This window comes from Musa acuminata, chromosome BXJ1-1 (genome assembly GCF_036884655.1).
Source record: "Musa acuminata AAA Group cultivar baxijiao chromosome BXJ1-1, Cavendish_Baxijiao_AAA, whole genome shotgun sequence".
In the NCBI taxonomy this organism is placed as follows: domain Eukaryota; kingdom Viridiplantae; phylum Streptophyta; class Magnoliopsida; order Zingiberales; family Musaceae; genus Musa; species Musa acuminata.
Genome location: NC_088327.1, coordinates 30,372,920 through 30,398,203, shown reverse-complemented (window position 1 = coordinate 30,398,203; position 25,284 = coordinate 30,372,920). Strand labels below are relative to the sequence as shown.

At 37.6% G+C, this 25,284-nt stretch overlaps 1 protein-coding gene across 3 annotated transcripts; it reads right to left on the bottom strand.

Annotated features, from left to right (window-relative positions):
- Positions 1 to 518: 518 nt before the first annotated feature.
- LOC103972969 (pentatricopeptide repeat-containing protein At5g65560) lies at positions 519 to 8,406 on the bottom strand. 3 transcript variants are annotated; one of them, XM_009387395.3, is made up of 4 exons: positions 5,461 to 8,406; positions 5,336 to 5,373; positions 5,146 to 5,246; positions 519 to 977 (listed from the first exon to the last, which is right to left on the bottom strand). In XM_009387395.3, the coding sequence occupies exon 1, from the start codon at positions 8,302 to 8,304 to the stop codon at positions 5,524 to 5,526; it is 2,781 nt and encodes a 926-aa protein (XP_009385670.2). In that variant the 5' UTR covers positions 8,305 to 8,406; the 3' UTR covers positions 519 to 977; positions 5,146 to 5,246; positions 5,336 to 5,373; positions 5,461 to 5,523. The 3 variants fall into 3 exon arrangements, with proteins under 3 accessions (XP_009385670.2, XP_065046055.1, XP_009385669.2); XM_065189983.1 differs by having other exon boundaries at positions 519 to 1,224; positions 5,336 to 8,406; XM_009387394.3 differs by having other exon boundaries at positions 5,336 to 8,406.
- Positions 8,407 to 25,284: the final 16,878 nt, after the last annotated feature.

Below are 25,284 nucleotides of genomic sequence, written 5' to 3'. Positions count from 1 at the left end.
GCATAAAATGTTTAGTAAAATGCTCTATCCAACTGTCTGTATCAGCTGAAGTATGCAAACTGATGCACTAGTGTTTCTGGAGGTGGATCCGATGAATGAATCCTTTTTTCTGCTAAAAAGAGATCTGCTATGTTAGTGATGACGCAGGGAATGCTCACCATAGAAACCACTATTTGATTTGTGATTACTGTTCCGATAATAGGAACGAAAAGAACACAGTGACAACCAACAAACCATGAAAGAAGAGACTGACAACCCAGCATACATGTCATAGGTGAAGGACTGTGTGTGTAGGTGGCAGTGTGAGTGATCGCTTAACAAGGAAGCGATTCTGTCTTACTGCATTAATTCACATAAAATGTTGATCCAGGATGATGCGAGGAGAAACTATTTAAGAAGAATAAATTTGTAACAGGTCCTTTTCTTTTGAGAGGCTTGGAAGATGGACTCTTCTCCAGCTTCCACGTCTTCTTCCAATTCTAAAATCTGATCAAACATTTGTTTGGTTACAGAGGAAAAAAATTAAACATATTTGTTTTATTTTATTCTACAGGTGCTTGCATCATCATGGGAGCACCAACACCAGTGAGCCCAGTCTAAGCAAAAATTCTGTTGGATCAGAAATTAAGCTAGATACATCTGATCAAAAGAATTAACAACAAATTTAATGCATGTGAGAAAAAGAGAGTTCAAAAAGAAAGAACCTGGAATATTTTGAGTTTTATCTCTTGTTTCCAATATATTGGTAAGTTGCCTCTAATACCTCATGAGTTGTTATTAACATGGGAGCAGTTTCAAGCTCTTATGTCTGCTAAGTTTTTATACCTTGCCTTGGAGTCATTAGGAATAGCCAGTTTCATAGCAGTTGATGCAAGCCGTTCTTTGTCATGCTTCTTTTTCTTGTTCGGAGTACTGCTATAATCTTCCAATCCCCATCCTTATTTTGCTTGTTCTCTGAAATAGTCCTTTGGATGGTCCTGATTTTCCATTTGCCATGGAATCAAATTCATCAAAATAGATTTTGGGATGAGTTGCAACATGGTCTCTAGGATGATGGATTGACAATAAGCAAATAAGAGCATTATAACTTAAAACAGGACTGTATCATCATTAATGAATCAGCATGCCCAAGTGCCAAAAATATGCCATGGATTACCATCTTTTGGCAATTTCAGAGGGAAGTTTCCACCCTCATAACAAGGTAGAAGCTGATTCAACCTATGGCTTCAAAGAACATTAAGATGCAATCGTGAGCTAGATAACATGAAGGTTTAGGCAGTGAATAACTTAATTTTGGAAGAGAGAAAAGAAGAGTAAAAAATGAGTGAGAATTTGAATGTCTGAAGAAAAGAAAAATAAGAACTTTTCATGCTTAACACAGTTAGCTCTACCACTGATTACTAATTTTCAAAAAATTAAAAGAATGCTGTACATGTTATGATATTAAATAAATAAATGTGTTCCGCTGTTGGAGAAAGGAACAGAACCAATAATTGCCAAGTAAAACTTTTTCTCCTACTAAAGCAAAAGCTAAATAAAGCAAAAGCTATGTAAAGCAAACAAGTAATTATCTCAAGGAAACAAATAAGATACAGTCAAACACAGCAAATTTTATTATAAAAAAATGGTTTGTTTTGACGTGAAAAACACATGGACTGAAAGTCCACACTGCAAACTTCCACTATATTGAATAGCAACCTTATAATGACGTCTTCTTTAGTCAAACCAGACAATAACTACGGCAATTACCATCAGAATAATGCAATCTTGAAATATTAGCATATACATGGCCATCACCATTATTATGATGGAACCAGATCAGGAGAAGAAAATGGACAGATCTCATAAAGATGGGCTGTAAAACATCATACAAAAGGCTGCTGTAAAGAACTCCAGTCCCGCACATGTTGGGACCGAAAATCGTGTAGATTATCAAGGTTGGAAAATAAGGTCATTCACATCAATTGTTAGCTGGTGGCTTTTCTGGGCTTCTTTTCTGGGTAGTCCTCAGAATATGATTCCCAACATTACCACACATTATACTTTCTGAGTGATAATTTATTCATATCAGTGTTATGAAAAGGCACTAGAGTGAAATGTGATGCTTTTCAATATAAAAATTATATAAAAATATATATATTTTTTGTGAGAGAGAGTATAGAGCAGAAAAGAAAAATTTGCATTTAGTTTTTATTGATTTAGAGAAAGCATTGCTAAAGATTTATTATGGTGGTCTTAGAAAACAAAAGTATATCCACTAGTTATATTGATATTATTAAGGATATGTATGATAATGTAACTACTAACGTTAGAGGTATAAGGAGTGTGTCTAGTGAGTTTCCTATTAGCATGGAATTATTTTAAGAATCTACACTATGTCCCTATCTTTTTATATTGATAATGAACCAATTTACTAGTCATTTACAAGATAAACCTCCTTGGAGTATATTATATGTTGATGATATTATCTTAGTTGTTGAGAGCCTAAAGAAATTAATTATAAACTTAAGTTATGAAGGCAATATTTAGATTTAAAAGTTTTAAATTAAATAGGACTAAAATTAAATATATGAGATATAGTTTTAGTAACTCTAGGAATAACAAGAGGATATGGTTAAGTTGGATAAACATGAAGTTCCTTTAAGTAAAAATTTTAGATTTTTTAGATTAATTATTCAACAAGATGAAAAGATTAATAAAGATATTATCCATAGAGTAAAATCAAGATGGTTAAAATGGTAAAGGGGCATCAAGAGTCTTGTATGATCATTAGATATATTTGAGATTAAAAGAAAAATTTTATAAAACAGTTGTTAGAACAACAATGCATTATGGATCCGAGTGTTGAACGGTTAAGAAATTACATATACAAAAAATTTATATTACTAAGATGAGAATATTAAGGTGCATGTGGAGTTAGTAGGAAAGATAAGAAAAAAAATATTTTTTCGTAAACAACTAGGTATTGTTTCGATAGATGATAACGTAAAAAAATTATTTAACATGATATAAACATTTGTTTAGGAGACTTACGAATATGATAGTTAGAAGAGGTGAAATAATTACGTTAGTGGTAGCAAAGGTAAAGGAAGCCCTAATGAGACTTTAGTAGAAATTATAAATAAAGTTTTAAATACATTTAACTTAACTAAATATATGACTTTTTATAGAACTCAATGATGGAAAATGATCTGTGTAGCTAACCCCAAATAGTGGGACTTACGACTTTGTTATTATTGATATGTTGTTTAGGGTGGTTTAGTACCAGTAAAAGATCAGAGGGATGATGAGGGTAGCTTGAGAGCTCTTCTCAAGCTGATTTGGTTCAGGCACTCACCCTAATCTTAGGCTCAATCGTATGCTTGGAATATTCCTAGTTAAAATAACCCATTGGAACCTAAATGAGGTGATCAGACCTCGCCTTACCCAAGTGCCTAAATGAACACCAACCATTATTCGTATACAAAAACCAAAAGTTGCCTATACAAACGAATAAATCTTGGGATTCTTTCACGGAGACAACTTCTTAAGTTCATAACTAATAGACTATAAATACTTGATAAAGTAACTAAAGCAATAAAACAGTTGCCACCCAGTATGATCCACACCACATATAATTTAAACTTTTGGTGCAAAAGTGGTGCATGGACCAACCACGCTGACAATTCCAAGCAGGTTAGCCCAAATCTTAGGTACTCAATTTTGTTTAAGTTTAATATTGGGCTAGTTCCATACTCAACCAGTCCAATACTTTAAGCATCTCAGTTCAAGGTTATCAACAGATTTGGGGTACGCTTGAGAACACATTTGAAATGTACATTGAGGGTTCAATACGCGTTTCAAATCTGAATTGGTGTTTAGAATTTCTTTTTTCAAATTCAATTTGGCTTGGATGATGTATTACCAATGCTTAAACACTAATGCTACCTTTGAATAGCATTAACATTTCAGCATTTGTGGAATACTAATGAAATTTTCAAAATTTTCAAAGTACCCTATGACATTCTCCAAAATCCACTGTATAATAGGAACCATAACCTTATGATATTTTCTTAATGTAATGACATGATTTAGTGAGAAACCAATATGATTTGTCTTCTATAAGGTAAAATTGTATTTATTTATTTTCAAATATTATTTTACACTCATTTATATGATTATTTATTTATTATATATCTAGGCCATATGAATTTTTTTTTTACAAGATTACATTAATTTATTTACTTATTATTTAAATAAAAATATGTATTCGCTTTTGAATGAATATTAAAAATGATACAAGGGTAAATTTATCACATAATATTCAATGAATTTTTGAAATATAATTTTATCAAACAACACTTATGTCAATGCATATTTAAAATGTAATTTTCATATAATTTTTACCAAACACTCAAAGCATTTCATAACTACATATTTACTCAAATCTCTTTCTCCAAATGCACATTAAAAATACAAATGTGTTCGCTAATGAACACTTGATCCTCTACTTCATATATCAATAAGACGAAAAGGATTCTTGCACAAGACAAAAACAGAATAAAAACGATAATAAGCAAGATATGAAACAAAATGACACAAAAGATGCTAGAAGAAGAATAAACAAACAAAAGAAAACAATGTTGCAAATGAATTCCCCCTTTTCCAGTCTCTGCATGGAGAGTCTAAAGTTTGGCTCTTCTATTATTTGTTCTTTTTACTTTTGCAATATCTTATTAGGAAGTTATCTTGTTGTCTTTGGTTGACACAGTAGCAAAAAATGAGATGAAACACCTTTTTAAGGAGGATATTAGTCATATCTAACGAATTACTATGTAATAGAGGCTAAAGATCCTAAAATAACCTTTATCACATATTTGATTGGAGGCTTGAATACAAAATGTAAAATTATGTTGTTGTATCAGCTAGTAACCATATAATCACATCATTTCACACTTTATCAATGAGTCTCATTGAAATATTTTATAGTCAAGAAGAATATACTTTTGAAGTGAACACTTCAATGTACATCTTTATTGTCTAAATAAGTAATCCATCTTTCACAAAGATGGTGACATGCACTAAAATATTATCATTTGACAAACAAATGGGATAATATAATCATCATTGTAAAAAATCTTATTTTAAATTGGAGTTAAATACTACCTTAAAATTGTTTGGATTTCTGGTTAAGAACTTCCGAGCTGTTTCTGCATTTGCTCGAGCCTCCCATTGGCATACTTCACTCATTCTCTGAGGGAAAAATCCTGGAAGTTGTACTTGGTAAGTTGAAAAGAAAAAAAGTAATATAATCTACTAAAAGATGATACTAGCATTTTTTTCAAGTTACACATACCTTTTGTTCGATCCCACTAATGACAAATATGTATTCAGCTGAAAAGTTGATTCTCATGAGAAATGATAGAATGATTACTGCAGAATTAATTTGTCTGAATCTGAAACTCACTTCACTTGGCTTACCATCAATTCAGCAGCTCACTTGAACAATGCCTCAATATTCAACAGCTGAACAAGAAATTAGTCTCAGGTCTCCAGTATCTCAACTATTGAAGTTTTTGATGATTTGTCTTTTGCAGACAATTCTCTGGCCAGAATAGCATGAGTATGTAAAGTGGGCTTGCAACCCTTAGCTTCCATTATCTGGAGAAACTCTGTGCATAGAGTTGGTTTGCCTCCCTTTATAAGTCCATCAATTAGTATTGTCCAAACAACTTCATCAGGGCTCCAGTGCTGCAGAAGCATACAATGGAAAAGATTCTGAGCTTCTTGCACCCTATCAACTTCGCATAAGGCACATATTAGTGACTTATAACCCATTAGACATGGCTCGAATCCAATGGAAGTCATTGCATTCAGTAATTCCAAAGCATGTTCAATTTTCAGATTATTTGCATAAACTTGTAGCAAGGAATTATAGATCTCTTCATCTAGAGGCAGGCCTTGCACAGCCATACTTTTGACAACCTGATCTGCCTCAGACCACCTACCTTCTCCACATAAGCCACATACCAAGGTTCTATACTCATCAATATTCAGTTCATATCCATACTCGGGTAATCTCATTAATAGACTAGAAAAAATATCTACACTGGTAGCTTTTTCATCTATGCTGCATGTGGAGACTGCATTTGGCACAGCTGCAAGTTTCTTTGCTGTCAGTTGTTTCTCCTTCCATAATCCTTTCATCAAAACACTGTATGTCCAATAGTTAGGTTTATTTCCGGTAGTGACCATCCGCTTCAATAGTGAAAAGGCATCATCGACCCTACCTACCATAATCCAACCATCCATCATCGAAGTATATGTAACCTCATCTGGAACTAATCCTCTGTCTTCCATTTCCAAAAACATCTTCTCAGCATCCTGAGCGTTGCCCTCCTGACATAAGCCATGGATGAGAGCACTATAAGTATGAAGATTTGGTGAACAGCCTTGCTCAACCATTTCATCCATGACTCTTATTGCAACAGATGTGGCACCATTCTTGGACAACCCATTGATCAGAGATGTATAAGTTACAACATTAGGCAACAAACCTTGTTGAACCATCTCACTACATAGTTTTTCTGCTTCTGCTAACTGATTTTGCTTTGCAAAACCACTAATAATAGCATTAAAAGTCTGCAAATTTGGCTTGCAGCCATTTTCCTCCATATTATTCAATAAGGACAAAGCAATATCTAGCTTCCCTTCCTTGCTATACCCATCGATTAAGGTAGTGTAAGTGACTACATTCAACCTTAAACCTTGTTCAGCCATTACTTCAAGTGCCTTGCAAGCTAAATCCAGCTCACCTCCTTTGCAAAATCCACAAATAAGTTCAGTATAAGTCCACTCATCAGGCTTGTGTCCATTTTCTTTCATCAGATAAACCATCCGAATGGCATTATTATGGTTGCCAATCTTACAGTATCCATATATGATAGTGTTATAAGTAATCTGGTTTGGTGGAGGACCTGACATGAGCAATCTGTGAAAGAGAACCATTGCCTTTTCAACAGCACCAACCAGGCAGAATCCCTTCATCATCTCATTGTAGGTCTGCAAATTCGGCATGCAACCTCGCCCCTCCATTGCTTCAAAAACCTTTGTGGCAGATTGAATTCTCCTCTTCTCACACAACCCATCGATCAAAGCATTATATGTGATCGTATTCGGAGTCATTCCTTCCCTCAGCATCTTATGAAACAACCCAATTGCCAAGTGAAGTCCATCAGATTTGCAGAACCCACTGATAAGGGCTGTGTAAGTTTGCACATTAGGCATGCATCTCCTACTCCTCATATCAATCACCAACCTGCAGGCCTTGCTTACCTGCCCAGAGTTGCAAAGGACTGAAATTGGGACAGTGTATGTGTATACAGTTGGCTGCACGCCCTTCTGCACCATCACATTCATTAGCCCTAATGCTTCATCCACCTTACCATCATCACATAGTCCATTGATCAGCGTCGAGTATGTCACAGAATTCGGGTTGCATCCCTCCTTAACCATCCATTCAAAGATCCAAAATGCTGAATTGAGATCACAATTCCTACAATGCCCAAGTATCAGCGAGGTGTAAGTAAAAGTATCGGGCTTCATCTCGAGCTGCAAAATCCTACTCAAGATGCATCCAGCCTCCTTGACCTTGCCATCCCTACACAAAATATTGATCATAGTATTGTAAGTCAAGAGATTCGGCTCTATGCCACGGCCCAACATCTGGCGGTAAACATTCATCGCAACCCCGACCATCTGAAGCTTCCCCAGCTGGATCAAGATGCCGTTATAGCAATAAAGATCGAGCACCAATCCGTCGCTCCTCGAGCCATTCAAGAAATCGATGACGCGGATCATATCATCCATAGTCTCGAAAGATCTGACCATCTGGCTGCAGGCGCGATTGGCGGGCGTGAGCATCCTCGCGGCGAGGAGCCGATCGATCAGCGCGAAGTAGTCGTCCGGACAGGGTTTGTAGAAATGCCGCTGAGAGAGCCAGCGGAGGAAAGAGACGGCGCGGCAGGGGTCGAGGTGGGTTCGCAGGATCTCAGGTACGTGGCGGGGGAGGAGGGCTTCGGCGAGGTGGATGAGATCGGGACTATTGGCCCACTTGGTCTGGGAGAGGATATGCTGGGCTTTGGAGACGACCCACTCTTCTTCCTCGTCGTCTTCTCCTCCCCCTCGTCTCGGTCGTTGCTGCAGAGATTCCTGGGAGTGGGGGAGGAAGGAAAGGAAGAGGTGGGAGAGAGGAGAAGCGAGGGAGAGGAGAGAGAAGGATGAAGGGTGACTCGGGAGAGAGAGAGGGAGGAGGAGTCTCACCATTAGAGGTGACGAAGAGTTTCATCTCATCTCATTGGGAGATAACGCAAGTAGGTTTCCAGAAGGGAACCGCCCCGGGGGCGCCCAGGGAGTGGGTGGGTGGGTGGGTGTGTGGGGAGGGGTTGGGTTTGGGGAGAGAGAGAGAGAGAGGAGAAATAACGTTTCTTGGTCAATGAGAAGCCATAGGTTTTGGATTTAGGTTTTGTTAACAGGAAGGGGGAAACCAGAAGAGGATCCGTAGATTTAAGGTGGGATACGTGTGGAGAGAGAGGGGAACGACTTGTGGCCATTTGAGGTAAGTGATGATGTATTATAGACGGCATTATTGTGTATACTAAAAAAAAATTACTATTCACATTTCTCTCTTTATAATCCCTTTATTATTAATAATCTTTAAAAAATAATAAAATATTATTTTATTATTTATATTTTTAATATTACCGATTTTATCATTTTTTTCTTCATAAGTCTCACTTGCCTTGAGCACCATCAAGTATGGTTGTCAACGTTGAGCCGTAGCTCAAACTCAGCCATCCCAACCTTTGTGCGCTCCATATTCTTCCAAGCTTGCTTGTTCTCATGGTGCCTTTTGCGCGAAGGATTGACCATTCCTCTGAATGCCAATCTCATATGCTCGCTCCTCCGAGCGACTCCTTTTCCCTATATCTCCATGCCCGTTTTCCCCCAAATGGTCACGCGTGTGCTGACTGCTCTCAACGCAGCCCCGCTAGGTCCCCCACATTTGTATGCTAAATGTTTCTATGAGTGCTTGTCCCGCTCTTATACTATCTGTCACGGACTTAGCTGGTTTTACCTAAGTCGTACGGCACCCTTGCATGTCCATTCGCAAAGATCAGCCTCCTCGAAGCCTCCCATGGTCCCTTAGGACCCACAAAAGAGAAAACGGGTTAGAGAAAATACCTCACTCGGGATCCATAAGCAAACATTCCAGGAAACACTTCATAGACAATGCAAATTACAAACAGACTTTACAAGCTCTGAAAAGTTGCACAACAAAGGGTCAAAATGATCCATTACAGATCGAAAATCTTTCACAAGTGTCCATATGACATAACCTTTATTTGCATGCCTAAAGCGGCCACCAAACCCAACTAAAATGGGACTATTAAGCCTTCGGTCATCCCTTTACATGTTGTGCATAGCATAAACATACCAAAAGACATGGACATACATAAGTATTACATCAAACATCTTGTTTAGAAGTTTGTTCGTGATAAGTTGTCACGGGTGGTAGGCGGTAGCACCACCCAGCTAGCGATGCCACCGCCCGTAACCTACCCTTTATAAACAACAAGTTAGGGCCGACGGTAGAATCAACCCCAACCCATTCTGCACTTCTCCAAACAGCACCAAACTTGAATCTCTTGCTCTCCCTCTAGCAACTCAAAAATCCCCACTTCCTCTTAAAACATGGATCAATCTCCGACATCCTTTTGGAGATCACTAGAAGGAAAAACTTCTAAGGTAAATATCTAAACCAAATTGATTTCCCCTTTGTATAACTTATTTTTGTCACTTATTTGTCTTCATAATTGTAGTCTCCATGAGTTCTAGAAGATCCTCTAGGGATAAAAGGAAGAGGAGATTAGATGAAAACTATGACTCCTTACTTTTAGATTCTAATCAACATGCCCTTAAATTTTCATCGAGTCTAGAAATGTTCATAAGGGTAAATATGTTGATTTAGAGAAATTAAGTGATTTGGAACCCATTCAATGGTTTGCTAATCTAGACATTTGCCCAATCCTTCAAATAAGTGAGCCTATCTACCCTAGAATTGTTAAGCTATTTTACAATAATTTACATGTAGATGAAAACAAAAAGGTATCTACCTATCTCTTAGGACATCATATACCCATTTCGGATAACATAATTTGCAACCTCATAGGAATTGCAGAGAAAGAAAAAGACAATTATTTTAGAGGACAACAGGATGAAGAATCAGTTAGGACTACTTATACTGATGCCTTATGTCACGCCCCTCCGAATAATATCGATAATATTAAAATTTTCCATCACAAATCAATCCAGGATCCAAACTAACATTTAAGGACACCGAGAAACATTCAGTCAAATTCACATCCATAAAACCTGTGCAGTTTATAATCATGTATCACATCACTCGATAATTCACATTTATGGAAACCCAAGCCAACTTAACAAAACATTAACAACACTTACAAATCCATAAGCTAAACAATTTATACAATCAAAACTTCAACCATTTACCACCGGTTCATATCATTGTAAACTAAATTTAACATTCCGAAATTCCAAATAAGAGAGATCTTCTAACACTTTTACACGATATATCCATTCAAGTTTATCGACAACATTTCATTACGTACAAAATATGCTTATACAACAATAACATAACAACCTACAAGACTTGCCCACAATTCTAAATAGCTCTCCACTGTCTCAGTCTAATTCAAACATCTCAAAGAGTGGTAAGCTAACTTGAAAGATTTATATAATAACGGAGTGAGCTAAAAAAATACCTCAGCAAGTGACAAAACATATCCAGAACAAAAGGAATAGTTTCAAACAAGTAAGGTATCACAATGCAAGGTAGAATACAAGAGATTCAAGGATACCATCTCATTAGATACAAAATCGTAAATGTTATTTCAATCAAAACATATTTGGTTCATAAAAATAGAGCACAGAGTAATTGAAGCATATCAATAGCGTATGAGATGTTCTGGAGCATATCAATGGCATATGGAACATTTCGGAGCATAACAATGACAGATAAAATATTTTGGAGCATATCAATGGCATAGGAAATGTTTCGGAGTATATCAATAATGAATGAAACATTTCGGAGCTTATCAATGGCGTATGAAATATTTTAGAGCATATCAATGACAAATGAAGCATTTCAAAATATATCAATGGTATATGAAATATTTCAAAGCGTATCAATGGTGTATGAACATTTCAGAGGCATAGGGAGCATTTCGGAACATATCAATAGCATATGAAATATTTCAGAGCATATCAACGATATATGAACCATTTCGAAGCATATCAAAGAACAAATACGAAACAGAAGCTCAAACGTCGTATTTGACGTTGCATTCATATCATTCTTATCCAAAGCATGTATAGAAAAACATAACCAAAGCTCTAGATATTATATCAAACATACAGAAGGTGTAGTGGAACCATAGACAGAATGTGATTCATCCATTTCTGAATGACCACCAGACATAAGTCTCCCACGTTTGGGAGCTCCAACCACCTACGTCTAGGTGAAGTCAAAGGGGGCCGGTAGAGCATCGTAGGCTCTATGTATAACTCCCTTTACCATTTCTAGCAAAGGTTCATAGTATCTCACAAACACCAAAGTACAAAAGGACAGTATGAACAATAAAATTAGCACATATCAGAAGCACATGCGGAACAACGAAACATACATGTGCTTTTATAAGTCAATACGATGCAAACATAATCTTTTACAAATGCATTCAAACTTGAAAAGAAACCAAGGCAAGAGCATACAAGGATTTTAGCATATATCATACGCACATGCGGAACAACGAAACATACATGTGCCCATACGAAACAATGCGATACAACATAAACTTTACATAATAAGTTTCAAGAATGCAAATAATTTAAGGACAAGAGCATACAAGAATACAAAGCAGTAATATAAAGCTCATTTGAAGAAAGAATGCTAAATAAAATCAATTTCCAAAGGAAATGGAACAAGAACAGGCGAAATCAACCAAAGCTCAATTTCTAACAGAATTCGAGAGGCACATTGGACAAATGATTCAAACTATCAATTATACTCTAATTTACTCAGGAAATATATCATTGAAAAGATATTTCAACCTACTTTCAGATAAAACAAGCTTTATATGAATTGAAGTTCCCAACAGAGAGTTATAAATAATTTGGTAAACAAAAGTCAGAGAACAAGATCTCTGTTTGGTCGAATTCATAGGATCGGTTTCAACAGATAGTTAGGCAAGTATTTGTACTCCAAATCTTTCATTCTAGGTATCAAAAAAAAGATATTGGAGTCTAGTTTCCAACAAAATAAATTTACATAAATCATTATTCTCAGCATAGACTTATAAGCAATTTAGTATCAAAAGGTTAGAAGGTACGGACTCTGTTTTGTAGAATCCGTAGGGTCAATCGAAACATAAGTTTAGGCAAGCAAATATACTCCAAATTATTCAAACAAGCTGTCAAAAGAAAGGTTTCCGAGTCTATATTCCGATCAAATAAGTTTTGTCCAGATTGAAAATCTATGTAGGGATTTATAGCTAAAACAAGGTGGAAGGGTCAGAATCTCAAAAGTTTTCTATATTCAAATCATTACGTCTAAACAAGAGATGTATCAAATGTAAGGATAGAACAATTCAAAGTTTTAATATTCAAGGCAAAAACAAAGATGGAATTGCAGTAGAAAAGATTGAAACACATGCAATAGGAAGGATCAGAACACTTGCAATAGGAAAGATCAGAACACTTGCAATAGGAAAAATTGAAACACTTGCAATAAGAAGAATCAGAACACTAGCAATAGAAAGGATCATAACACTTGCAATAGGAAAGATCGAAACACTTGCAATAGGAAAGATCGAAATTGAAACACTTGCAATAGGAAAGATCAAAACACTTGCAGAAGAAAAGGTTTAGGACACTTGCATGAGAAAAGATCGGGGCACTTGCATTTCGAAGGTTTTGATCCAAAGATCCGAAGAAGGTGTAAGCCCAAATCCTTCTTTTACTTTTCCTCCATGTCCTCTCCCTATTTCATTTTTTGCACCTATCTTCTTTTTCGCAGTCGCAGACGTAGCCACGGTCGCAGCTCCTTCCACTTCACTACTTCTTTTCTTCTTTCTCTCATTCCTTCTTTTTCTTTCCCAAATGCCGCAGCCGCAATCGTACCGCTGCCACAGCTGCAACCACAACCACTTTTCCCTCTTCCTCTTCCCTCTTTTCTCCCTCTTCTTCTTCCTTTCCTTCTCTTTTTTCCCAGCTGCAACTGCTGCAGTCGTAGCCGCAGCCACGACCGCAACCTCTTCTTACTCCTCTGCTCTTCTTCATCTCCTTCTTCTCTTCATGATGCAGCTGCCATTGCCGCAGCGCAGCCCCTTCTTCTTCTTCTCTTCTTCCTCTCCTTCCCTTCTTTCTTCCTCTTCCTCTTTCCCGGCCACAGTTGCAGCTGCCACAGTCGCAGCCACAGTTCTCCTTTCTTCTTCCTCACCTTCTTTTCTTCCTCTCCTTCTTCTCTTCCAGTTGCAGCTGCCACCGCCGCAGCCGCAGCTGCAGCCCCTCCTTTCCCTTCTCTTCTTCTCCTCGTCGTCCCTGCTTCTCTTCTTCTTCCCTTCTCCTCCCCGATGCACAGCGTCTCCTCTCCTTTGTTTCCTCCTGCAGGAAACAGAGGTGCTGCAGCTACCTCTCTCTCATCTCCATCATCCCTCTCTTCTCCTTCTTCTTCTTCTTTTCTTCTCTTCTCCCTCTTCTTCTTCTTCTTCTCGTCTTCTTCCCTTCTCCTCCCCGATACCCCATACCTTAGTTTCCTCGTCCAGGAAACAGAGGTGCTGCAGCCCTAGCAGCAGCTACCTACCTTTCCTCTCCCTCTTCCCTCTCTTCTCCTTCTTCTTCTTCTTATTTTCTTCTCTTCTCCCTCTTCTTCTCCTTCTCTTCTTCTCGTCTTCTTTTTCTTTTTCTTCCCTTCTCCTCCCCGACGCCTCACACCTCCTCGCTGCAGCCCTTGCCGCAGCCACCTTCCTCTTTTCTTCTTCCTGTTAGGATCGGAGCGGCACTAAGAGGGGGGGTGAATTAGTGCAGCGGATTAAAACTTCGGTTTTAATCAAAAAATCTTTCGTATGTTAAGAACAAAACTTGAGAAATTTAACTTGAAGGCGTGTTCTTAAAGTTGCGCAGCAAGAGTAATAAGGAACTAAAGCAGTAAGAAGATTTGCAGTAATGTAAATGATAATAATAAAAAGCAAACCAGAGATTACGCCGATTTTTAGAGTGGTTCGGTCAAATGACCTACTCCACTTGCGAGGCCCCTCTTCGATGAGGCTCCCACCTTCCACTAGCAAGTCTCTTGAAAGTGAAGGGTGAATACCCCTCTTACAACTTTTACAAGCGGTTCACTCTCTTACAGATTTTCAACAAGAAAGAAGGAGGTGAACACTAGCAAATTGAAAACAAGACAAGCTAACACTTTTCTAAGGCTTTTCTCTCAAACACTTGCTGCTCAAAAAATTGTTCTCTCAGCTGAGATTTGAGGGGTATTTATAGGCCTCAAGAGGATTCAAATTTGGGCTTCAAAATTTGAATTCTCTTTGGGTTCCCGCTGTTGGAGGTGCCACCGCCCAGCCAAGCGGTGCCACCGCCCAGGGCTCGGGTGCTGGGCGGTGCCACCGCCCAGCCAGGAGGTGTCACCGCCCAGCTCTCGGGTGGTGGGCGGTGCCACCGCCTACAGTGTTTTCAGCCCGACTACAGTGTTTTCAGCCACTAGTTGGGCTTCAATCTTGGCTCTCTAGTTCGCTGGTTTAGCTTAATTTTTAGCCTAAACCAACTCTGACTTTGGGCCCAGTTGGCCCCTAACCAGGATATAGGATTATCTCTTAATCCTAATCCTAATTACAAGTGGACTACATAACCAAAACACATCCTAAGCAAATTTTCAACCGCGAACGTCGAGTCTTGTTCTGGCGAGCTTTCCGACGAACTTTCTGCTGACGGGCTTCTAGCAAGCTCCCGAACTTGTGATGACTTTAATGAGTAGCCGAGCCTTCTCGGTGATCTCCGTGAACCTCCGACGATCTCTTCGGCGAACTTCCGAAAATTTCGACAGGTTCCCGATTTCTTCTCGGTTGGTTCTGGCAGCATCTCCGACGATTCTTCGGACTCTTAAACGTCCATCGAACTTGACTCCGGTATTCTCGCTTTGTGTTTTTTGGTTATCGTAGTTAATCCTGCACACACAAGCAAATACTCTACTCCGATCTAGACAATTATTATAACGCAAATTGACATTCTGTTGCCCGGCACGTCATTGGTTGGCGCTTCATCCGATTCTTCGGTGCATCGTCCTCTCTTGCAGCTTGTTGCCCAATCGGCGGTTGACCTCCGCAACCCCGATATCCTTGGCGCAATTTCGCTCTCCTTGGCCCGATGCCCGACGCCCGAAGCCTTCTGCCATCCAATATCCTGACGTGATCTCCTCCGACGCAACGTCAATTCCTCCTGCGTTAATTGTCTAATCCTGATCGAGTAGACCTGTATCACTCAAAATGTAGTCAAACATTTAAACACAATCAATTAGTTTCATCATCAAAATCCGAGATTCAACAATCTCCCCCTTTTTGATGATGACAACTAATTGATGACTAACGGAGTTAACCTTAACTCCCCGGAGTTTAACTAAACTCCCCCTATCAATATGCCATTGATAGAACACTTGGATTATCCCAAATCCAAGTAACATTCATCACATGTTATGAAAAACATTTAAACTATCATGCAAATATATAAAATATTTAATTCAATGCATGAAGTCATCAATATACTTCTCCCCCTATGTCATCAACAAAAAGGAGAAGTAGCTACTCTTATGTGTTTATTATATGGGTTCAAACCATTGCATGAAAAACATAATATTAAATTTTTATCATCATGCAATTTTGAAGATAGAAAATTTAGCAAGTAATGCATCATGCTTGGGACATTCAAGCTATCAAGTTTTAGATATACAAGTTTTACAGCATATAAGATAGCACTTTTGGTAATGTTCAAGATAGCAAGTTCTACATCATGCAAGCTAGCAATATTGAGATGTTCAAGAAAGCAACTCTTGCTTCTTGAAATATGCAAATTGTAAGCTAGCAAATTTTTGCTTCCTTTGCAATGTTTGAGCTAGCAATTTTGCTTCCGTTGCAAAGTGCAAGTTAGTATGTTTTGCATCTTGAGATAAACAATATTGTATTTTTGGTATGCAAATTTATAGTATACAAGCTATCAACTTTTGCACATAAAAAGTTAGCAAAATTTTACATCTTTTGAGATGTGCAAGATGGACTATTTTGCCTCTTTTCAAATTGTGCAAGCTAGCAAATTTGCTATCTAGCAAGTTTTGCTCCCCCTTTGTCAGTGTCACATAGAAGGGAATAACAATACAATCATGTAATTCATTTCTCTTTACTATAATATTCAAATCATGATAAGGGTAAATAATAAAGATGAAAAATGAATGTCAAAAGACATATATCATTTTTGACAAATTTCTTCTTTTGTAGATAGAAAACATGATAGGAAACAATCTTGATTCAAAAAGAAAACTCAAGTTATAAATTATCAAGATGTCAAGTAGCATGTCATGGTTTACAAAAACAAGTTTCTTGCTAGTTAATAGCAAAAAGAATCTCAATTCATGCATATAAAATCTTATGATTCACATAGAACATCTCCTCTTTTATAAAACGAGAGAATCATGATGAAGAATCTTGATTTACATAGAGTTTCAAAATATAATTATCAATATCATGAATACTAAAAGACCATGAAAATTTTGATAAATATCCTTTTAAATAGAAAACAAACTTGATTCATTCAATAGAAAATTGTGAGAAATCAAGATCATGATTTCAATAAAATCCATTAAATTCAAATCATTTTCATAATCCATGAGATTCATAAAAATAATACAAATAGATTCATCAAAATCAATAATATAGAAAAAATAATTTTCAAGAAGAAAAATGTTCTTCTCTTTTAGTTACTTCAATTCATGTGATTTATTTCATTCAAGCATGCCTCCCTTTTTTTTTTTTATGTCAAATAAAAACATGTATCATGTTTAAAACCGAAAGTGCTAGATTTATTATGACAAGGATCAATAAGGCACTTTCATTATGGTAAAAAGAAAATCGATAATCTGTAAATTACAAGATTCATTATGCATAATTTTAAAAATTTTATGCATAGAACAAAATCATCAATCATGATATCAAGACATTTATCATTTAAAGCATTCATGATTCACATCATATGCAATACATCACATATATTATCATAATAAAAGGCATAAGTATTGCATGCATCATTCCAAATTATAAATATTTCAAATCATAATGGTATTAATTTGTCAAATTGCATCCTACCATGCATGATCATAACTTTTCATTTGTATGCATCAAAATAATCTCAAGAGTATTTCATGCATGATTTTATATCACCAAATAAGGAATATCAAGAAGAAAATAATTGGTGATGAGATAAACATTTTATGAATATAAGGAATTACAGAAAAATTTTATCATGAAGGATTAGAACATGTGAATACCAGAAGACATGATTTCTTTTTGAAAAACCTACTCATTAATAATCAAAAGAAAATCTTAGGAGATCGATTAATGAAAAATCTTGATTCATAATAAATCTTAATTTGTAAATATCACGGAATCAAGATCATGATTTTAGATAAAACTCATTCAAATTCAAATCGTCTAAATCATCAAAATCTCAACATTTCTTTCAAGAGATTCAAAATGACATAAATAATTTTATTGGTCTCTTAGGTATAAATCAATAAGATAGAGAAAAAGAAAATTTTCAATAAAAAATCTTTCCTCCTTTTGTTTCAACTTATTGATTGATTCCATGCATGCATCTCCTTTTCTTTCAAATCCATGCATCATCGTTTTAAAACAAAAAAAAATCAAAGATCATCAAGATAAAAAAGTGCAACACATAATTCCAAAAAAAAAATGATTTCAACTCATTACTTCAAGTCAAATCAATATCATGATTTTGATATAACTCATTTGTAATTCAAATCATCAAACCAAAATCATTTTCAAGGGATTCATATAAATCAACAAGATAGAGAAAAATAATTTTCAAGAACAATGCTTTTCTCTTTTTAGTTATTTAAATTCATGTCATTTATGCTAGATAAAAATGTGCATCAACATTTAGGATCGAAAAATGAATTTTGTCATAAAAACCATCAAGACCAAAAAATCATCATGTATAACTTTACAATCTCATGCATAAAATCATCAAATCATAGCATCAAAACTTTCAATAGTTTCATTACAACATCAAGTAAGGTTTTATTGAACATAATTTTGAATGATTCTTATAGATATTTAAAATTTCTTTAGTTTTACTTTATATGATTGACTTTATATTAGCATGCTTCAAATTTTTGTTCTTATGTCAAAACTATACATCATGTTTGAAAACCAAAGATAAGGTTCATAAAAAAATCATAAAACCTTCCATTCAAAAGTCATGCATCGACATTGAAAATCAATATGGAAATCGTCAAAGTACAAATTCTTGCTTCTCAAGCACATATATAAGATTAATCTTACTAGGTGTATAAGCATTATATTTATATCTAACATTTTATTGCATTAACATAACACAAGCAATTTTCAAGAAAATTAATCCTAAACTAAATTAAAAATAACTCAAGAAAGTATTATGTAATTTCGAAATGAATTAGTGGGATTTTGATTACCTCATTGTTGAAAGAGGGTGAGGCATAGTTTGCCACCTCGCCTTTCTTGATTTTCTCCTCGTCTTCGGAAGAGCTCAATTCATCCCAACTTTTGTTCTTCTTGCGTTCAAAGCAAGTAGTTCCATTCTTTTTGCTTTTTAATTTTTGTTTCATTTGTAGTTTAAGTTCACCATCACTTGAGCTTATGCTCGAGTGGTATTCATGTGTTCTATGTCCCAAATCCTTCCTATCATTTGGAAGGTTGTTCTCGAGTTTCTTTTTTGCCACATTGTTCATTTCGTAGGTCATTAGAGACCCAATAAGTTCTTCGAGAGGGAATGTTTTAAGGTCCTTGGCCTCTTGAATGGCCGTAACTTTTGGATCCCAACTTTTTGGAAGGGATCTTAAGATTTTAGTGACTAGTTCAAAATTAGAAAAACTTTTACCAAGAGCTTTGAGTCCATTGATGACATCCGTGAACCGGGTGTACATGTCTCCGATGGACTCACTTGGTTTCATCCGGAAAAGTTCATAAGAATGCACAAGAATATTGATTTTGGACTCTTTCACTCGGCTAGTGCCTTCATGAGTGACCTCTAGAGTTCTCCAAATATCAAAAGCCGAGTCACACATCGAAACGCGATTAAATTCACTTTTGTCAAGTGCACAATATAAGGCATTCATAGCCTTTGCATTTAAAGAAAACATCTTCTTCTCCAAATCATTCCAATGGTTCATTGGGAGAGAAGACATTTCAAATCCATTTTCGACTATGTCCCATAAATTCAAATCCAAAGAAAGTAAGAAAACTCTCATTCGAGTTTTCCAACAAGTGTAGTCCGTCCCATTGAAAAAGGGAGGACGAATGAGAGAGTGACCCTCTTGAAAGCCATAAAGAGCCATTTCTATTTGGGTGTTAAACCAAAGTAGAAAACCGTGGCTCTGATACCAATTGTTAGGATCGGAGCGGCACTAAGAGGGGGGGTGAATTAGTGCAGCGGATTAAAACTTCGGTTTTAATCAAAAAATCTTTCGTATGTTAAGAACAAAACTTGAGAAATTTAACTTGAAGGCGTGTTCTTAAAGTTGCGCAGCAAGAGTAATAAGGAACTAAAGCAGTAAGAAGATTTGCAGTAATGTAAATGACAATAATAAAAAGCAAACCAGAGATTACGCCGATTTTTAGAGTGGTTCGGTCAAATGACCTACTCCACTTGCGAGGCCCCTCTTCGATGAGGCTCCCACCTTCCACTAGCAAGTCTCTTGAAAGTGAAGGGTGAATACCCCTCTTACAACTTTTACAAGCGGTTCACTCTCTTACAGATTTTCAACAAGAAAGAAGGAGGTGAACACTAGCAAATTGAAAACAAGACAAGCTAACACTTTTCTAAGGCTTTTCTCTCAAACACTTGCTGCTCAAAAAATTGTTCTCTCAGCTGAGATTTGAGGGGTATTTATAGGCCTCAAGAGGATTCAAATTTGGGCTTCAAAATTTGAATTCTCTTTGGGTTCCCGCTGTTGGAGGTGCCACCGCCCAGCCAAGCGGTGCCACCGCCCAGCCAGGAGGTGTCACCGCCCAGCTCTCGGGTGGTGGGCGGTGCCACCGCCCAGCTAGGCGGTGCCACCGCCTACAGTGTTTTCAGCCCGACTACAGTGTTTTCAGCCACTAGTTGGGCTTCAATCTTGGCTCTCTAGTTCGCTGGTTTAGCTTAATTTTTAGCCTAAACCAACTCTGACTTTGGGCCCAGTTGGCCCCTAACCAGGATATAGGATTATCTCTTAATCCTAATCCTAATTACAAGTGGACTACATAACCAAAACACATCCTAAGCAAATTTTCAACCGCGAACGTCGAGTCTTGTTCTGGCGAGCTTTCCGACGAACTTTCTGCTGACGGGCTTCTAGCAAGCTCCCGAACTTGTGATGACTTTAATGAGTAGCCGAGCCTTCTCGGTGATCTCCGTGAACCTCCGACGATCTCTTCGGCGAACTTCCGAAAATTTCGACAGGTTCCCGATTTCTTCTCGGTTGGTTCTGGCAGCATCTCCGATGATTCTTCGGACTCTTAAACGTCCATCGAACTTGACTCCGGTATTCTCGCTTTGTATTTTTTGGTTATCGTAGTTAATCCTGCACACACAAGCAAACACTCTACTCCGATCTAGACAATTATTATAACGCAAATTGACATTCTGTTGCCCGGCACGTCATTGGTTGGCGCTTCATCCGATTCTTCGGTGCATCGTCCTCTCTTGCAGCTTGTTGCCCAATCGGCGGTTGACCTCCGCAACCCCGATATCCTTGGCGCAATTTCGCTCTCCTTGGCCCGATGCCCGACGCCCGAAGCCTTCTGCCATCCAATATCCTGACGTGATCTCCTCCGACGCAACGTCAATTCCTCCTGCGTTAATTGTCTAATCCTGATCGAGTAGACCTGTATCACTCAAAATGTAGTCAAACATTTAAACACAATCAATTAGTTTCATCATCAAAATCCGAGATTCAACACTTCCTCCCTTTCTTCTCCCTCTACTTCTTCTTCTTTTCTTTTTCTTCTTCTTCCCTTCTCCTTCCTGACGCCACACACTTCCTCTCCTCTGTTTCCTCCTACGGGAAACAGAGGTGCTGTAGCCCTAGCTGCTGCAGCTACCTCTCTCTCGGCTGCTGCAGCTACCTCTCTTTCCTCTCCCTCTTCCCTCTCTTCTCCTTTCTTCTTCTTCTTTTCTTCCCCTCATCTTCTTCTTCTCCTCTTCTTCCCTTCTTCTCTACTTCTTCTCCCCAACGCCCCACAACTTCTCTCTCGCGTGGGAGGCGGTGGGATAAAACCTTCACCCTTTCATTCTCTTTTTTTTTTTTTTTTACAACTTAACAGTTTAGTCTTTAAAATTTTTATATTTACATATAGGTCCTACGATTTACATAAATTTCAGAAAGGATATTACACCTTAGAAATAATTTTTGGTAATCCTAACTTATCTATTCTGCCTAACAACTGTGAATATTTATTACCTTTCAATACCAAACTACTTCATCACATCTTGACAAGCATAATAATTCTAAAACAATATCATAATGATGAAGTTGACCAAATAGAAGTAGGAATGATGATTGGATTATGAAAGGACATGAAATTTGTTTTGACTACCTAATTCAATAGAATATGATTGAACTATCGAAAAAGGATACGATGCTTCTATATGGTGGCTTGATCACAAGACTAATCCATGCTTATGACATAGTTATCCCACCCGACGAAGAAGTTATAAAACTAGATGGATTTAATGTCATAAATAGAAACATACTTCGAAGATTAAGGTGTATATTTAGAAATGGGATATGGACTAGATTGCCTAGAAGGACTAATCCCCTTCTACCTGAACCAAAACCTAAAACATCAATTTTTAGGAGTAATCAATCTACTCCAACTGGTCCCTTTGAGGTAGCACCTCTAGTAGAGCAAGCACCTCCTTCATCTACCCATGACATAGGGACTCGAATGGATCGATTTGAACAACGTCAAGATCGACTTGAATAATGTCAAGATCAAATTTTAACTAATTTACAACAGATTCATTAACAACTCAATACCTTATTTAGACATTTTGACTTACCACCACCTGAATAATTGTGTCTTTTTGCTAATGGCAAAGGGGGAGAAGTACATGAAATCCCTCTCTTTTACTCTGCTGTTGTAATCCTATGTCGTTTACCTTGATGTTATAAACTTAAAATGTTGCTTACTTTGATGTTGAAATTCTGAGCTTTGATAATGTTGTGATTTCTTTAAATGATGAGCATGTTATCATACAATGATGCAATATCGTGCTTACTTTGATGTTGAAACTCTATGCTTACTTTCATCTCTATGATAGTGTGATATCCTTAAAAGCTGAGAATTTTGAATGTTATATTGGATTCTTAATATTATCAACTTTTAAGTATTACAATGCTATAATTGTTGAATCTCGGATTTTGATGATAAAATCAATTGATGGGTTATTTGATCTAATCCATATTATTGAGTTAAGTGTGCAGGATTAACTACGATAACCAGAAAACATAAAGCAAGGATACCGGAGTCGAGCTCGATGGACGTTTAAGAGACCGAAGAATCATCGGAGATGCTGCCGGAACCGTCCGAGAAGAAATCGGGAACGTGTCGGAAGTTCGCCGAAGAAATCGTCGGAGGCTCGCGGAGATCACCAAGAAGGCTCGGCTACTCGTTAAAGTCATCACAAAGATTGGGAGCTTGCAGGGAGTCCGTCGGAAGAAGTTCGTCAGAAAGCTCGCCGGAACAAGACTCGACGTTCGCGGTTAAAAAACTTGCTTAGGATGTTTTTTTATGTAGTTCACCTGTAATTAGGATTAGGATTAAGAGATAATCCTATATCCTGGTTAGGGGCCAACTGGGCCCAAAGTCAAATTTGGTTTGGGCGAAAAATAAGCCAAACCAATGAATCGGAAAGCCAGGCGGTGGCACCGCCCAGCACCCGAGTGCTGGGCGGTGACACCTCCTTGGCTGGGCGGTTGCACCGTCCAGCACCCGAGCGCTGGGCGGTGGCACCGCCTGGCTGGGCGGTGGAACCGCCAGCACCGGGAACCCTAAGAGAATTCAAATTTTGGAGCCCAAAATTTGAATCCTCTTGAGGCCTATAAATACCCCTCAAATCTCAGCTGAGGTTACAACTTTTGAGAAGCATTTTGATTGAGAGAAAAGTCTTAGAAAGTCTTAGCAAGTCTTGTTTTCAATTTGCTAGAGAGTTCTCCTCCTTCTTTCTTATTGAAAATTTGTAAGAGGTTGAGCTGCTTGTAAAAGGTTGTAAGAGGGGTGTTTACCCTTCCATTTCAAGAGACTTGCTAGTGGAAGGTGGGAGCCTCATCGAAGAGGGGCCTCGCAAGTGGAGTAGGTCATTTGACCGAACCACTCTAAAAATCGGCGTAATCTCTGGTTTGCTTTTTATTATTGTCATTTACATTACTGCAAATCTTCTTACTGCTTTAGTTCCTTATTGCTCTTGCTGCGCAACTTTAAGAACACGCCTTCAAGTTAAATTTCTCAAGTTTCGTTCTTAACGTACGAAAGATTTTGATTAAAATCGAAGTTTTAATCCGCTGCACTAATTCACCCCCCCTCTTAGTGCCGCTCCGATCCTAACAAGTGGTATCAGAGCAAGGTTATCTCTCATATTTGGTTTAATACCCAAGAGAGATGACTTACTCCGGCATGCAAGAGGGCCATTCTATTGCACGACCACCTTTGTTTAATGGGTCGGATTACACATATTGGAAGACTCGCATGAGAATCTTCCTCATTTCTATGGACTTTGAGCTTTGGTCTATTGTCGAGAATGGATTTCAAAAATCTTCTCTTCCGATGAGCGAATGGAATGAATCGGAGAAGAAGGTTTTTGCTTTAAATGCAAAGGCTATGAATGCCTTGTTTTGTGCACTAGACAAAAACGAATTTAATCGTGTTTCAATGTGTGATTCGGCTTTTGATATTTGGAGAACTCTTGAGGTCACTCATGAAGGCACTAGCCGAGTGAAAGAGTCCAAAATCAACATCCTTGTGCACTCTTACGAACTTTTCCGAATGAAACCAAGTGAGTCCATTGGAGACATGTACACCCGGTTTACGGATGTCATCAATGGACTCAAAGCTCTTGGTAAAGATTTTACTAACTTTGAACTAGTAACTAAAATCTTAAGATCCCTCCCTAAAAGTTGGGATCCAAAAGTTACGGCCATTCAAGAGGCCAAAGACCTTAAAGCATTCCCTCTTGAAGAACTCATTGGGTCTCTAATGACCTACGAAATGACATGTCAAGCTCATGACGAGCTCGAGAACCCCCTTCCAAAGAACAGGAAGGATATGGCACTCAAATCACAAGAAGACCACTTGAAAGGAACATCAAGTGATGAGGACAGTGACAATGACATTGCACTTTTGACTCAAAAGTTTAAAAAATATTTAAGAAAGAACAGATTTAAAAATAATACAAAAAATAAATTTGAACAAAAGAAGGACCAAGTGATTTGCTATGAATGCAAAAAACCGGGACACTACAAGAACGATTGTCCTCAAGCCAAAAAGAGGACATCAAAGAAGAAGGCGTTCAAGGCAACGTGGGATGATTCAAGCACATCCGAAGAAGAGGAGTCCAACACCGAGCAAGTTGCTCATTACGCGCTAATGGCTTTAGGAGAAGAGGTATGTGATTTACTTAATGAAGATTTATCTTTTGAAGAACTCTCTATCGCTTTTCATGAATTATTTGATGAATGTAGAACTGTTAGCAAGAAGTTAAGTATCTTAAAGAAAGAGCATGCTTTGCTACAAGATAAGTTTGATAATATTCAAACTCCTCCATGCTCTAAGTGTGAGCACTTAGAAGCTATAAAAAATGAAAATTTGCTTCTTAAGGAAACCTTAAACAAGTTTAAGGTTGGTAGCAAAGGATTAGATATGA

Bases quoted from the DNA above. Each gene is read 5' to 3' on its own strand.
- LOC103972969 (XM_065189983.1), bottom strand. From the start codon at position 8,304: ATGGTGAGACTCCTCCTCCCTCTCTCTCTCCCGAGTCACCCTTCATCC.